Consider the following 17,157-nt stretch of genomic DNA (forward strand, 5'->3'; position numbering starts at 1 on the left):
AGAAGCGCAAGCGAAACTAATATGGAGAATTGCGTGTTGCGTGTGTGGAGGAATTTGAAAGCATGTTGACGCGAGTGGCGATGTAAATTCTTATGTGTGGGTTCTCGTCTCGAAGAAATTGCAAAATTTCAGTGCTCTAAAGATAGTTGCTTTTATCATAGTTTGCTAATATGGGGAAGCTAAACGTCACAGTTCTTCGTTATTTGACGAAAGAGGATTTTCGAGTTTTGACCGCGGTAAGTCCAATTTCTTTTGTGAGGGGATTGATTTTGTGTCATGTTATTTTGAAGGTGGGAAATTCTTGGTTGTTAATCTGACTTGGTTGTTAAATGTGTCGAAAGTTAGGTAGGGTTAGATTCCATGGTTGGTAATTTATTTATGTTTGCTCTTTGGTCCTGAACTTCCTTGGGGCTATATATGTTTAGGTACAATGTCAGTTTTTAAGACGGGAGTTTGATGAGGAAGGCCATTATTAATATTGTATTAAAAATTTCAATAAGAAATATCTGTATTACAAATTTCTCCTTAATGTATGTTCTTCATGCTTGTTATAGCTTCATCATCATTGGCATTCTTTCGATTCATTTTGTTTTTCATTGGCATTTTCGATTCTTTTTCAATAAAGGCTTTATGTTAGCTTCGTCTTGTATTTCAGTTCAATGACGTACAAACCCTTAAATCTAATCCTTTATCCTAATGGTATTTTCACTTATGATTTCAGGTGGAAATGGGAATGAAGAATCATGAACTCGTACCTGGTGCTCTGGTGGCCTGTATAGCCAGTCTGAGACATGGAGGTGTTCATAAAATTATGAAAGAATTGTGTAAACATAGACTTCTCACCTACGAACGGGGAAAACATTGTATGTGGGCAATGCTCTTGTGGTAATTTCACTGTAGGTGTATTTATTTTGTATCTACTACCTGTTAATATAACTGTCTGATTGTTCCAGATGATGGCTACCGGCTCACCAACTCTGGTTACGATTTTCTATCATTGAAGACGCTAACGTTGAGAGGAGTAATATATTCTTTCGGAAATCAAATTGGAACAGGAAAAGAATCTAACATATACGTTGTCAGTAATGAAGAAGGGAAACAACTTTGTTTGAAAATACATAGGTAATCTTATAGTGGCTTAATTGTAATGAAAATATTGAGTGCTGTCGCGATTTCTAGATATTTTGCTCGAAGTATATAATTCTTTGTCGTCAATTGCTGTGGTTAGACTTAAGGGTTAGCGTTTCTGAAACACTTGAGATTTGAATGATTTTATTTAAATATTTAACGTCTGAATGAGCGTAATCATCTATTTCATGCCTATGTGAAGGCATAACAAAATGATAGATAACCCTTTGCGGTCCAACGTCGAGGCTGGCTCAACAAGTCGAGTGCTGCGAGCACTAGGCTTGTCGTGGTATCAGGTCTAACTTCGAGTTGACAGCAAATCAGATAATATCTTGAAACATTGCCCTTGTATAAATTGCTTCGCCTTGTGATGTCGAGCTCAACTCGAAGGTAGACCTGATGCTATGACAAGCCTATTGGTTGTAGAACTAGACTTGTCGAGCAAGCCTCGACGTTGGGCCACAAAGGGTTAATCTGAATTTCCCCATATAGTGGATTATATTAAAATGTCCGGAGGTTTGGGAGTCTTGCTGTTGCCCAGATAGAAATCAAAATTTAATGGAGATGCCCGTAAAGGTTTGGTGCTATATTAGAGAATCCTATTGTAGGGCTTAGATAGAAAACCTCCAGAATTGGCGTAACAAATTTCTTCAGAGGTTCAATTTGACGAGGCTCTGTGAAAAACATCCAGGAAGTCTCATAGAAAGCTAAGTGGAGATATTTAAAACCCTCATTAAAATACTTTCCAAATCAACTGTCTGAAAACCTCCACAAATGCCATTGAAAACCTATTCATTAAATCCTAACCAACTCTTTTTGTTGTAGCTAATACCTAAGAAGGGGTTTCCACGAGAATTGCTAAGCGTTTTATGTATTGCCTTATCAGAATTTGTTGGTAAAGATTTGTAAATGCTATGAAGAGGTTTTCAATAGAATTTGTGGCGGTTTCACAGCAGTCAATTTGGAGAGGATTCTAACGACAAACTTGGAAATCTACAAAGAAGTTGCTTACTGCAATCCCTTAGGTTTACAATGTAAGTACTGCAGTAGGATTCTGAAATGTTGAACCAAGCTTAAATGTGCAACTTCATTGAATTCTCAAGAAGATTTTGGTGAAAAATCATCTTGAAATAAAAATTCCTAAGTGTCTTTTTGGCTCACAATTTTTGTCTGAGTCTGGGTCAGGTTCAGTGGTTCGTGCTATCAGTGGCTCCCTCACATAAACTGGTCAGATATATGTGTAGAAGTCACTTCAACCTGAAGACTCCTGCTGGACGCAAGCAGAATGAAAGAAACAAGTTTTCCTAATTTCACTAACTTATTACTTTGCTTTTGTTTCAGGTTGGGAAGAATATGTTTCAGGAACTTGAAAGAGAAGCGTGACTACCATCAGCATAGGAACTCTGCTTCGTGGCTGTACTTATCACGCATTTCTGCTACTAAGGAATTTGCTTACATGAAAGCGCTCCATGACAGAGGATTCCCTGTGCCCACACCTATTGACTTTTGCAGGCACTGCATTGTCATGGAATTAATTGAAGGATTACCTCTGTGAGTAACCACAATTTTCTTATTTATTTCTGTTAGACTCCTTTCATGCAGTCGTATGGTCAATACTAGCCCTTTGATTGCTGGTCAGGCATGCGTCCAGGTACATCAGTTATCCTGAGATCTGGGTTCAAATCCTGGCTTAGCTAAATGATTTTTTCATGGTGGATTTCACCCTTAATTTGCATTCGCGCATGTGACTTCATGGTTCCCCGGTGGGAACCCTGAGACATGGGTATGTGAATTTCATCTCGTACCTCTTAGAGAGATTTGCATAGTGATTATCTGAATGTTTACTCCAGGATTTGAACCCTGCACCCTCAGATCAGCAGATGAATACTCTTCCTGTTAGGCTACCACATTTTCTTAATCAGAAATGGATATTTGTCATAAAAATTCTTAATGTTTTCCTTAAAAGTGAATTTTTTCATCAGCATTTGTTTTTTTAATGGGAAGAGTGAGTTCAATTTGTTTTGCATCAATTTTAATATTCATTTCATGTACCAAAGTATTGCATTTATGCAAATGTTCATTAACTTGTGAATCAAAGCAAAAATATTGTATGTACTTGCATCAAAGGATGAAATTTAATGTCAGCAAATAATTCATGCACAAATATTGGTGGATTTAACCATTTTCATTCTTTTTTTGCAGAACTCAAGTCCATGAAGTGGATGATGTGGAAGGGCTTTATGATGACTTGATGAACCTCATTGTTCGCTTAGGAAACTGTGGTGTCATTCATGGAGATTTCAATGAATTTAATATTATGATGAGTAATGACATGAAACCAGTCATGATTGACTTTCCCCAAATGATATCAACGTCTCATACTGAAGCTGAAAGGTAAGATCAAGAATGAGGGGCTGAAAATATTTAATCCACGAGTATAGAATTGAGATTCAGTGATGTCCGTAATTGTTGGGTTTCAGCCAAGAAATGGTGTTAAAGTCAAGCTAAACTTTAAAGTTGCTGGATAGTAGTTTCATTGGACCTTAAACTCATCCATAAGAGTGCTTGTACCAAACTGAAGTTTGAAGTCCAAGTTGAAGTAGACACCAATCGTAAACTAGATTTAAGTCATATTTGTTCACAAATTCATCACCTTATTTTAATGCTCACCATTAACATAATTCAGTCATAAAAATTTTTAGAGATACCTTATGATGATTCTCCGGGGCGGAATTCTGTACACAGCTACCGATGATAGTTGCTTTCAGTAACAGAGACGCGAATTGCAGAATGCCACCATTATCAATCATTGGTGTAACCGACAACTTCGTTATGTCATGCTTCTTTTAGTAGGAAAGTGACACCTGTATGCGAGGCTAGGCACCTCGACCAATCACACTTCTCATTTCTTATCATTAAGCAAATAAGACCCCGAAAATGCCAGAGGATACTTAGCAGCCTGTGGCAAAGTTAAAAAAGAGTTGATCTCTACATAAATTTTATGTTTTAAGTGTTTACTCGATCATTTTTATTATAAAGAACATACAATAAGAGTGCTTCCACGGCTCTACCATTGGAGATTATGATTTAAAATCGTCAGCTCGGGCCGAAAAGTGTAAACAAAAGTTCGCCATGTTGCTTAAAAAGGGTCGGTAGATCCTACCAAGCATTTGGAAATCGTCAGTAGCTAGCGATGGGTTTACTGACAACTGTTGGTGGGATTAATGACTATCGTCGGTAGAACGTATCACTGGAATCACTCATACCGAGAATTATCGGAAGTACCCGACACCGGCAATCGTTGGTAGCGTGTACAGAAGCATGGTGAGCTTAGGTCAATAATCCACTTTTGAGGACACATTTTGAAAATATGGGCTGAGTTAGATCTCCAAGAAAGGGGTTATTCACTCAGACCCAAAATTCCAGTTTATTTTAAGAATATGGTGGATGCAAGGGAAAGAAAAGCTACAACGGAAACAATATTTCAGGTTATACTACCAAAATAAGAAAAGGTGAAGTTGTCACCTGCATATCATGAGCTGGCGATGACATTTGAGTTCTGGTTCATGTCCCCACCCCCTTTCTCTTGGGGTGCGTACTTAATACTCTAGCATCCCCATACTGGAAAATTTTGATCATAACATAGCTCTCTCCGTAGAATTATTGTCTCTGTCTTTAAGATCAACTCTTTAAGTTGAATGTCATTTGTTTAAGGCCCTCAACGAAATGCTGGAAAGCCTCTAATGCATGTTATGATGTCTGTTTGGTAATAGGGTGGTTTCCTATTATTTTTTTATTGCTTTAATCGAAAGATTATTACTCCTGGAGTACGTATTTCACGCTTTTAGATTTTTAAATGACAACATCTATTTTTCGCGATTAAATGAAAAGTGAAAATTTTCAAGCGCGCGAAAACGCGACGCTTAAGTATGAATGCCGGGAAATATATCCGTACGTCGTATTTCTGGTTCCCCCTCCCGCCCGGTGAGGTGACCTTGAGGCGAGGCTTAGCGCTGATACGTCGCAGGATGCTAGCGGATAGCTGAGTACCTTGCTGAACGGTAGCGCTTGGCTTAAAAAAGGTTTATTAATACCTAATCAAACGAAGAAAACTTTCCGAACTTAGCCAGTTTTAATAGGTGATTATTAAGACATGTTTCCCTGAGCTCTGTGCCTCATGCATGCATTGGTAACCTCAGACGATGTATAACTCCTATCCTCTCGTGTAGAAACTAGGTCCCTGTGACGTCATGCGGAGTGGAATCGCATGGGCGCCAATCTGGCCTTTTTCAAATGAGGATAAAATTTGACCCTTGCCATTCGTCTAAACCGGTATTTCAAAAACCAAATAATTTGTGTATTATGAATACACTAATGGTGGGTAACGAATCGCAATCAATGCCTTTCGTTTTCTTTGATGAAGGAAACTACCCTATTGATCTTATACTTGCTCAAGTTCACCTTTTTTATGTTCTTGTGAAGATTTAGTTGTATTTGGAGAAAATGAAGCATTCATGTGGGCATATTTTTCAGATACTTTGATCGTGATGTCAACTGTATTCGGGACTTCTTCAAGAAGCGCTTTGGATACGAAAGCAGTTTACATCCCACCTTCAAGGATTTAGAGTAAGTTTGTTAGCTGTTTTCAGAAGATGTCAAATTTAATAACAAATTGTGTGAAAAATTAGTGTTATAAGAGGGTTGCATGACTTATTAGTTATAGCTTCATAGAATTAAATCAATTAATAATCTAGAGGTACTGTCTCATACATAGAGGGTTTTTGTTTGGGGTTATTGGAAGGCTTTACCTGGGATTTGAGTACCTTTTGACCCATACCTCAATGTGTTAACCACAGGGCAAACATGCTCCAGTTTATCCTTGTTTTCCAATTTGAAATATTGAGAATGAGAATAGAATTTTACCTCTACTATCAGAGTCGAATATCAATTATAAAAATATAGCCAATAAAAATATTTTTGTACTCTTCTGGCTATTAAATTATTTCATTCCATGCAACATCAATAGAGATATTGATGAACTAGATGAAGTGTGACAACTTGATTGCCTATTCAACCAAAATGAACTGAAATAATTCGCTTGAGAATAAACAATTTTTTTCGCAACCACTTAAAGTATTATGAGTTTCAAGCTTTTGAGTCCATTTAAGCAAACTTCTGTGGCAATAAAAATAACATAGTCAATAACCAAATATAGATTTCAACCCAGCTACCTCTACAATTTACTACTAAAATTTCACAACTAGTATGTATATATTGGAGGAAACATTTCAGTTTCTTTCTCAATCATCGAATGTCATGAATACTTCATTTTTCGTGATGCTCAAAATGCCGTCCCTAATAATCTTATTAGTGAGTTACCATGAAGTAACATAAGATAACAGTTTTTTAAATTATTTTTTATTTTGTAGAAGGGAAGATAACTTGGACAAGGAAGTTTCAGCCAGTGGCTTTACACGGCAAATGGATGAAGATCTGTTGTCGGGAATGGCTGAAAGTGAGGAGAAGGATGATTTGGACCAAGACGATGAGGAGGAGGATATCAAAGCTGAGGGCTCTGACCCTGAAGAATCATGCGGCAAAGCTGAGGAGAATAAGAAAGACTTGCATGTAGTGGAAAGAAATGAAGAGTGTGTTGAATCTAATAATGTGTTGGAAGTCTCGGAACAAATCAAAGAGCTGGAAGTGTGGGATGTCATGGACTCTGAAGATAAGGTTAAGACTGCATCAAATTTGAGTGAAGCCAGTATTAATGGAGAGAATTCCGATGCGGATAAAATTGGGAATCCTTCAGAATCCAAGGGTGATAGCATTGAAGCCACCAGTGAGAATGAGGAATCCCACTACAAGGGCAGTGCACGCAGTGATGTTTTCAGCCTGAGAAGTACTTCAACTTGTGCCACCATAGCTCCTGAGGTACGCTTCTGTTCTTGTTTAGATACTGTCAATTATGTAGCCTTTTTGTCCTTCATCGTTCACGGAGTTCAGAAATCACAATTCATAAAAATAATCTTTTACATTGAAGGAAGGGAAAGATTTACCATTAAAAAATCTTCCTCATTCAGCCAATCTCTTGGAAGATTAAAATTTTAAAAATATAAAAGTTGTCACCCACTTTTCATAAGCTGATGACGTGATTAGAGTTCTGGTTCATTTACTTGTTCAGAAAAAAAAACCTTTCACTGAGGGAAGATATTGCTTACTAGAGTATGAAACAACAATGATTCACTCAAGATGTGAGAAGCAGCAACTTGTTGGGAATGAGTTCACTATGACCTCAATTCATTTGCAAAAGGATAACGTCTATTTTTCAAATAGCTCAAGAACAAGGCAACCATTGGATAAATAGGGGTTCTTTATTCTTCAAACTATATCACAATCTACAATATACAAAGTGACGAGCCCATTATCTATTTGGTTTGCTTTTCATTTGTTGGTGGTAATCATATTTTTGTACTATGGCTTTTCTTCACTTGTACTTCAATTGCATTTTACTGTCAGAGTTTTTACAGGGAAGTGAAAAGAAAATTTGAAAAGAAGTGAACTGAAAATATATGTTAAGAAAGTCACCGATAAAACATGGAATCTCATGCAAGGTGTCAGGGTTATTTGTCATAACATGCAAATCGAAAGAACTGGAGCTCTGTCAGCTAGCTGAGGACTCGCTTGTCTTTGTAATGGAAATATCTGGTAAATCTGCCTCTGGGAATTGGGAGTTTTTGGAGACTTGCTTATTACTTTACTGTAATTAACTTAACAAAATAAATTTAGTTACATACTATGTTTTGTGTGGTCATTGTATAGTGTTTTTGTTTGATGTGTCAATTAGAATTTGACACCATGTTTTAGGTCATTGATAAGACTGAAATTAAATGCATTAGTTACTTTTGAGTTATTTGCTATTCCAAATAAATGTGTTAATTGAAAATAAGTATTTTAAAGAGAATTTAAATGTATCAGTATTAGAATTTCGTTATTCATTGCCTTTTATTTTTCAAAAATTGTATGTAATTGTCGAAAGTAGGGTGTTAAAGTCAAGTGAAATGAAAATTTTTCTCAGGGAAAAGTCTTATTTATATTTCAGGTGATATCAAGTAGGGTGAAGAAGACACTTGATAAAAGAGAGAAGGCAGCTGCTCGTAGGCGAAAACTCCTGGCCAAAGGTGAAGCCAATGCGACTACAAGACATCGTCGTGACAACGCTGCTACTATTAAAGAAAGTGAAGGAATTTGGGGATGATGACACTTTTTCAAATGCAATCCTGTTTGTGCATATTGAAATTTGTAAATGTATTGTTTTTGGTTTGTTAGTTGTGAATTTTTTTCTTGTTCCGTAGTTTCAAACTTGTCTTCTCTATCATTACTTGGGACTCATGGAGGTGGTGAGTGAACTGCTAATCAATTGTGTTTAACCTCTGTACATAAACTTTTAAACCTGAAAATATATGTATAATATTTTTTAACTTGTGGTTCATAATTTTCACCTATGATTTTACTCTCTAGTTATACAATCCTTGCAAAATCTTCCATTCTTTAGGTGTGCTGAATAAGGAAGATGTAATCCATGGGAGAGGCAAAGGAACAGGATTGTAGCTGGACGTTGGCACATGACAGGCAGAATAGCAAACAAGGCATCACATAGTGCATATGAACTTGACTATTCATGGAATATGGATCGTGCAGTTAACTCTAGGGAAGGAAGTGACTAAATCCTCTCCATACCTTGGATTAGATTAAATACAAGGAGGGGTAAATGTGCTACTAGGGATATTTATACCTAATAGGGTCAATTTTGCCATTCATCCCCTTCCAACCACAATTATGTACTTGTCCCAAAATATCAACGTCACAGTACCGTAAGCTTTTGCTAGGGTTGCACGTAATGTAAAATTCTGTCATTACATAATTTTTGTTTGTTTATCCAAAAATGTGTAAGCCGTCATGGCTCTCTTATGCGTTGTCTGGGGATTGATAGGGAAAGTTGCACAGAAAAAGGGAAGAACTCATGTTGGGGAACAATCACACTATTTTACTTCAGTAGCGTACCCACGCTGACTGCCCTACGTGATGTCATCTCACTTCTCCCGTCAGCACTTCCGTTCTTGGGGCGGGTGTATGGCAAGATCCCATTCACAGAATGTCTTACGTTGTAGGGGATTGGGTGGTTAGGAATGGAGGGAGGAGGAAATGTTGACATTGGAATTGAAAGGAAATGAGGCATGGAAGACGACAGCCACCTCTTAAAAATGGTGTGGGTTCAAGAATGTTAATGACTTTGCACTCACCATTGTGCAGCGAAGTTGCAAATTCTTCAGAACTATCAGATTAAAAGCATAACTCTTGGGGGGATTAGGGAAATAGAAAATAACCCACTGAAAACTCATTTCATCTATAATTTGTCTTAGTTCCTCTTCATTTTAGTGAAAAAGAAACTGAAAGACCAGTTACTGTATCCAATAAATACTAAATTTAGTCATGTTTTTAAAAATTAGATTCATTATCTTGAAGGAAAATTTCATGAGTCATTCACCATCACTGGTCAACCATCCTAAGATTAGTTTGACACATCTCTCCACTCAATTTTTCTCTCAGCTAATCTTTTCACTCCTACATATTTCTTGTCTTTCACATCCCTCTTTACCTCTTCCACATATTTCATTCAAGGTCTTCCTTTTCCGTTCTTGCCATCTACTTATCCCTCTACAATAGGGTAGTTTCCTTCATCAAAGAAAACGAAAGGCATTGATTGTGATTCGTTACCCACCATTAGTGTATTCATAATACACAAATTATTTGGTTTTTGAAATACCGGTTTAGACGAATGGCAAGGGTCAAATTTTATCCTCATTTGAAAAAGGCCAGATTGGCGCCCATGTGATTCCACTCCACGTGACGTCACAGAGACCTAGTTTCTACACGAGAGGATAGGAGTTATACATCGTCTGAGGTTACCAATGCATGCATGAGGCACAGAGCTCAGGGAAACATGTCTTAATAATCACCTATTAAAACTGGCTAAGGTCGGAAAGTTTTCTTCGTTTGATAAGGTATTAATAAACCTTTTTTAAGCCAAGCGCTACCAGCCAGCAAGGTACTCAGCTACCCGCTAGCATCCTGCGTCCTATCAGCGCTCAGAGCCTCGATCAAGGTCACCTCACAAGGCGGGAGGGGGAACCAGAAATGCGTCGCACGGACTTTTTCCCATCATTCCTACTTACGCGTCGCGATTTTGCGCACTTGAAATTTTTCACTTTTCATTTAATCGCAAAAAATAGGTATCGTCATTTAAAAATCTAAAAGCATGAAATACGTACTCCAGGAGTAATAATCTTTCGATTTAGGCAATAAAAAAATAATTGGAAACCACCCTATTGTCTTCATCAGGTCATCATGTTGCAAGGTATGGCCTTTAATGTAATTCCATCTTCTTGTCAAAGTTTTCATGAGGCTTATCTTCTCTCCCACTCTTCTTAGGACTTCCTCATTATTTATTTAGTTGATCCATTCGATCCTCATCATTCTACAGTAGCACCACATTTCGAAGGCCACTATCCTTCAAATTGTCCACGCCTCACATCCGTAGAGCATACTCCAAATGTAAGTTCGGATAAACCATGCATTATTACCAGCTGTTAATTTGTAACTTAATCAGATTCATCCCTACTCCAAAGCCAAGTCTTAGGAATGCCTCCACCTCAAAGGAACTTCCAGCCTTCATTTTCCAAAATGCTGATATCATCATTCACCTATATTCTAGAGGTGTTACATGAAAACCTAGCTTAGATTAAATCTGAAAATGAGGTGGTGAAGCTGCTATACTAGGGCACTTCGACCTAGTGGTCCATTGTGCCAGCTACCAATCAATCATAACCCATTGATATTGATGCCCTCGCTAAAGGTCAGTTGAAACCCCATGGGGTACATCTCTAACATCCTTGGACTCCTATGAAAGGTGAGCCAAGGAGCCTGTAAAAGTCCTCGCAAACTACAGGACAATCACATTGCAGGTGAGTTGTTTCATCCCTATCTACAACTATAGCTTAGTCCTTAATTTCCAGGAGTGCGATTATGTGATGTCACCAGTGAAATAAGCCCACCACTATTCGGAGTTGTCTTTTCATTAAGACAAATCTCCCAGCAAGTCCTGGTCATGGCCTCAAAATAAGGGGTTTTGATTGTCGTAGGCTGTGTTTCTAGCCAGATCCTTGTCTACTGGGTGAAACCCAACATTCTGATCACTCCCATTCCAGTTGAAGGATTATATGTACCTCACTGCGGCATATAGTTAGAGGCATTCAAATTCATTTGAAGCATATGATAAGTTTCAAAATTGTTAATGAAAATTACTCACATCCCACAGGTGCTACTCATTCAACTATAATTACTGGTCCAAAAATATCAACTTCTCGATGTAGTGAGCTTTTGCTATGGTTGCATCTATGTATAATGAAAAAAAATTCTGTCATTACGTAGTTTGTTTTTGTTCGCTTTGCCATAAATGGCATGGATACAAAATCATTTCATGGCTTTGCACTAGGCGATGTTTCGTAGTGACTCTGACGTTTCCAAAAACATTCGTTTTTCATCATCAGAGCATGTTCTCCCTACTCCGTCAGTACTCAAACTAACAATTTTTATGGCCAACAATGAGGAAGAGAAAAAGAATGAAGACCAGGAAATGGTATGTGAGAACATTCGTGTGGGCAGTGGCACTCTATGGTTCAGAGGTTTGGATCATTGGAAAAAGTTGTGGCATTTTTTTAAGCCACCCTCTCCCCAAGAAATTTTTCTCCTTGGACAATCTACCCCTGCAGACTATTCACCTCTGGACTTACCAAAGGACTTTCCCACTAAGGCTTTAACGATTTTCATGCATAGGCCTTTGACTCAAAGGAGACTTTATTGGTCTCTAATGTCTTAGGTCCTGTCTCCTGTTCCCTGACACACCAGCAGTTAAACTCTTAAATAGGTAGTAGTCCTGAAGAAAAATACATGGGTTTTGGGAATCCAGGAGAAGGTTAGTGCTAAGCCATAGTCTGCAGTTAGGAGTGAGAAGTAGTCCACATTTCACCAATCAAGTCTCTCTCTCCCTCCAAGACCTCATCCTATCATTTCTCTCCTCTCCTCGGCAAACCAACCGGCAACTAGTTGAATCTCCCTCAACCCATCAGGGAACTTATTAACAGAGAAGATTGAGGAGAGGGGGCTGTTCCCTGCTGAATATGTAGGATCCCTAACCATGCTTGGACTATGAGTACAGGTCTGGAGGTTCCTGTCAACTCGGGTGCTGCAGGGAAAATTGGATTGTTGCAGCTGAGCGGTATCTTAGGCCGCCTGTTACCTCATCCCTCCACCTGGAGTTCAAAGCCAGCCACCTCCTTCCTTAAACTACCTCCCCTCTGTTGCTCTCCACCCACCCTTAGAAGCTAGGCTAGGTGGGTCATTGGCGCAGAGGGGGGGGGGGGTTTAGGGGGATAAACCCCCCCACCCAGAGCTCAGAGAAACTTTTCCTTGTCCGAGCAGAATGGGTATATTAGTAAAATTAAATTACATACAAATATGATAACATTTATTAAAGATTTATCAGAAGTTTCATCAGTTTCAAAGCATGTACATTGCCCTCTGTCCAAAATATTGAGATTCACAACTCTAAAACACTTACATTTGTTAAAGAAACAATAATACACAATTTCAATCTTCATTTAACGATGAGATTCCTAAAGCAATTTCAAATTCAGCAGTCCATCTCAACCCTTACAACACTTGCATACAAATGATTGTGAACATTTTTCCAAATTAAAGAAAAAAGGAATTTGCATGAACTTCTCTTGGAAGCTTAGACTCAAAGAAATCATAAGTCCACAATAACGACATCAAAAGACTACCATCACTCGGCAATAAAAAAATTTCTCATATGAGTTCCCGACAGTAAATGTTATGGCATCCTCCTCTGTACAAATACCATGTGCCATTTGAAACATCAGTAAAAACATCAAACATGGTCAGAAAAATCTAAATGTTAAGATATATAAATCATGTCAGTGTGCTTTCAGGAACTTTCACATTTCGTTTCATCAAGAATATTTTAATTACCAAATTTCTATTGCACTACCACAGGATCACGCTATCCTGAACTTCCTAGTCTGAATATTGAGGTCGACATCTTAACAAATTAAGATAGGAGTTGAATGCGAGCTTATTTTTCTGTTCATTATTTACTGCTATACTCTCTATGCAAAAGTGTTAATAAGGGAGATGAACTATACAACAGTAATTATTAATTTAAAGGATTCTTTTCTATTTGCGACACAAGTAATTTCTCTAATCCAGCTACTTGTTCATCAATGACTCTTTTATGAAAATTTACATGATCCAAGATGGAAGAACAAACCACAATTATAGATAATTATGCAAGAAATTTTCAACATGTAACAACCTTATTGCATTTGTTTGCGAATGTGTGTTATTGCAACGGCAAGGCGAGAGTAAATTCATTCATATGGACTTGATGATAGTGAATTAGCTAGTTCATTGAATTTGCTATGCCATTATATATACCTAATTGAAGGCAACAGTATGATTTACTTCCTCAACTTTAATTCCTTTCATAGTTTAAGCATTTTCCCAATTATCAACAATAAACCTAAGCAAAGCATGAGAAAAGTTTGACCTTAAAATAAACAGTAACTTGAACTCACATCATTGATAAGTATTTCTAGAAAAGTTATTGGCCACACAAGCCCATACATATTATGATATCTTTAAAAAATGAATCAATGAAAACTGTAGTATTCCATCTACTGGACCCAAATAGTAACATCTGATCTATAACATTGATATATTTTCTATAATAAACCATTTTAGTTTCATGTGCAAAGAATGACCACAGATATCGTTCATGCTTAGAATTTACATGGTGCAAAATTGTTTCAGTCAAAAAATTCAATATTTCACATCATCTATAAACAAAATACTAAGGAGTCCACATTATGACAGATGGTAAACATTTTGAGAAAATAATTGAGAAAAAATTTGCAAGAATGCAATTTTAGCTGTTATAGAGGTCAGTTTTGTTTTCTGAACTCTAAGGTAATCAAAACTTTTGAGGAATTGAATGCCTAAAGCACAAATATAGACACTGGGTACCATAGCAGTCAGTTGATCATTGCCATTGGGAGTGGATATGCCTCAATTTTAAAGGAAAGTTTTCATAATCCTCACTGATGGGTGATTTTTTCCTCACCGCTGACAAAACGAAGCTGGTTTTAGTAAATGACATGCAAGCTTTTGAAAGCTGAGAACAGCCAGTTGTACGTTGGAGACACGGAAATGTTTTAAAGAAAAAAGGTTCTGAATTTGTCATAAACTCTAATGCAACTTAAGCCATGGTAAAAAAAAAAGAAGCCTACCCAAGAAGGACAGACAACTATCATCTTCTGCTGACCACAGCAATATTAAACAGTATGCCGAAAGCTATAAGTGGGCTAGTTTGCATTTACCTATATTTTTGTAATATTAACCCTGATGTAGGTATACTAATGCTGATTTAATTGAGGATAACATTCTTAAAATCAGCCTAACTTGGATTCCAAAAGAGCATTCAAGTGGACTGAGGCCCAGTGTATTCTTGACCAGTCCATTTCACTTGACCCACTGCATTCAACCAATATGGTGCAAACATATGTAAAATAAAGATCACCATGGGCAATCTGACTGACTGAGCCCTCAAATGAAGGCTGACGGCTGAGGTAACCAAGACAGAACTTATTTGCAGAGGAGAAATACCTAAGTGTACAACCCAAACTTATAATTACAGCTGGAAAGTTAACATCCATCCACAGAAACCACACAAAATACTAATTCTTTTACTGTATGTCCCGTGTATTTAATTAATTTCTGTGGCAGAGAAAATAGCATGACATCCAGGGTGGCTAATGGTCACTGTAACCACGCAATATACAACTCTTACATTACATTCTAAAATGCATTAGACCAAATGAAGGGAATAAATAGATACAATAAGAACTGTATACAGATTATCTGCTGTTTAGAGATACTACAGAAGACAAGAATTGATTAATGAACTTTCTGTGGTGTTGAATTAAGCACATTTAAGTTGTACTTCAATTGTAAGCATGTCTACAAAACTATCTATGTATTAAATATTTTCGATTCATTTAGGTTAAACATTTGTATTGCACCTGTTCATGATGATGACCAATTTAAAAATGACTGATCACACACTACTTCAAAAAATTGAAGCATAAAAAGCCTAAAATATTTCCTCACTGATAAAATAGACCATATATTCATCAGAAGACGAGTTTGTGCATTTCACATAGACCTACATCACTAGATCATGCTTCAAGCAATATGAAATATACATACATATAAAAATAGACATTTTGATGGCACAAAACTCCATCCGCTACGAGATAGCTTTCTGTGCCTTTTTTGTAGAGGAGCTTGCAAGGGCTGCTGAGTTTTTATAGGCCTACTCATCAGACGTACAATAAACAACAAGCACATACCCATAACAATTGGCACTGATTTCAGTTCTAATGAGCATCAGTTACATGATGCAGCAGTCTATGTGATTGGCATTTTTAGGGCTGCCTAATGTCAATAGCTGGAAATTTGAGAAAGGGTAACATTTTAAGAAATGCCCGTCACAAATACACGATTAATAGCTCTTAAAATTTTCACAGAATTTTTACTAAAATGTGATTAGAATTATAGATGTTGACAGAGCTTTCCAAAAAGTCAAGGCCAGTAATTTTACATCATATTGTTCAACTTGAGACAACGGAACCTTGGCACGCTAAAACCCTTGACTGCAAGGTCTTATATGCTACTTAATGCCCTATCACCAAATCTTTAAAAGGGATACCTTTATTTTAACAGCTACTCAGTTTAAGTATTGACAAGGTCTAACATTTGAAAAGACACTATTCTGCTCACAACAATGTTTCACCCAGAGGGTTTTTGCTGTATAAAAGTTTGAGGTGGTTGGCAGCCCTAATTTATGTGTAAATCTTTTCAGTTAGTACTTTCATATATTTTCTATAAAAGAAACCTTACTACTGCACATTAATGGCACATTACACATCATTAAAATCATTAGAACAGGCCATAAAAACAATCTTCAGTGATAAAAAACAAGTGTTTTATAGGAGTAAAGAGTTAAAGCTTCCAATATTACAACACATAATTAACTCTGCTAGGTAAATAGTAATTTAAAATATACTGATCATTAAATAATTAAGACCATAGTTTCCCCATCAAAAAATGAAAGACTCCATTTCAGTTGGTGTTTTATAGTTTGCGGCCTTAAAAAAGTTAATGTCGTATTAAAACCTCTTATCAATAACAGAGACAAGAAAAAAGCCATTAGTCAGGAGTGAAAACTAATGACCAAAACAATGATACTAAATATAATAAATTGATTGCTTAATAAAAAACATCATGTTAAAAAGGCAACAGTAAATTAAGTAATATACATTACACATCCTTCCTCATTAGTTTTGTTCAAATGCTGAATCCTACTCATGAATATAATTTTTTTTTGTTCAGCTGAGTTCTCTCTCCATGTGTCAATATTTTTCCAAGAACCCTCACGATGATTTATCATTCTTTCAAATTAGTAAGAACACTTGAAAATATCCTCAGGGATTTGCATTTTAAATGTCAACTGAGGCAGTTTAACATAATTTTCCAAAATTTGTTGCAGCCAAACTTAGTACTGATACCAAGGTTGCTTGCGAACCCAGCGAAGACGGATTCCGGCATCAGTTCGGATTTTGATGGAAGCCGATTCAGCAGCACGAACTGTCTCCTTAACAGATTGCATGAGATTTTGCGCATTACCAACCAGCATTTCAGTTGCTTCCTTGTCTTCTTCTGTGCCTGAAGGGAGAAATACAAGTCAAATATAAATTAAAAGTACTTCCAAATGCAAAACAGCATGCAATTTGTTTCATGCCCACATGGATAGGGAAAAATATTACTGCC

The 17,157-nt window shown here is 37.0% G+C and overlaps 2 protein-coding genes across 11 annotated transcripts in view; one reads left to right on the forward strand and one right to left on the reverse strand.

Moving 5' to 3' along the window:
• The first annotated feature begins 6 nt into the window (after nt 1-6).
• On the forward strand, nt 7-8,609 carry LOC124166553 (serine/threonine-protein kinase rio2). The gene is made up of 8 exons (XM_046544114.1): nt 7-236; nt 722-863; nt 954-1,122; nt 2,470-2,679; nt 3,331-3,522; nt 5,662-5,754; nt 6,558-7,062; nt 8,231-8,609. Exons 1-8 carry the CDS (start codon nt 171-173, stop codon nt 8,384-8,386), a joined length of 1,533 nt encoding a protein of 510 aa, XP_046400070.1. The 5' UTR covers nt 7-170; the 3' UTR covers nt 8,387-8,609.
• A 4,089-nt stretch (nt 8,610-12,698) lies between these two features.
• The window catches only part of LOC124167172 (vinculin), a 97,976-nt gene continuing 93,517 nt past the window's right edge, over nt 12,699-17,157 (reverse strand). For all 10 annotated transcript variants that reach the window (XM_046544999.1, XM_046544995.1, XM_046544990.1 and 7 more), the window contains one exon: nt 12,699-17,052. In XM_046544999.1, coding sequence (XP_046400955.1) covers nt 16,883-17,052 — 170 coding nt within the window. In that variant the 3' untranslated portion in view covers nt 12,699-16,882. The remainder of the gene's footprint in view (nt 17,053-17,157) is intronic.

The sequence above is a fragment of the Ischnura elegans genome, chromosome 10 (genome assembly GCF_921293095.1).
Source record: "Ischnura elegans chromosome 10, ioIscEleg1.1, whole genome shotgun sequence".
Taxonomy (NCBI): domain Eukaryota; kingdom Metazoa; phylum Arthropoda; class Insecta; order Odonata; family Coenagrionidae; genus Ischnura; species Ischnura elegans.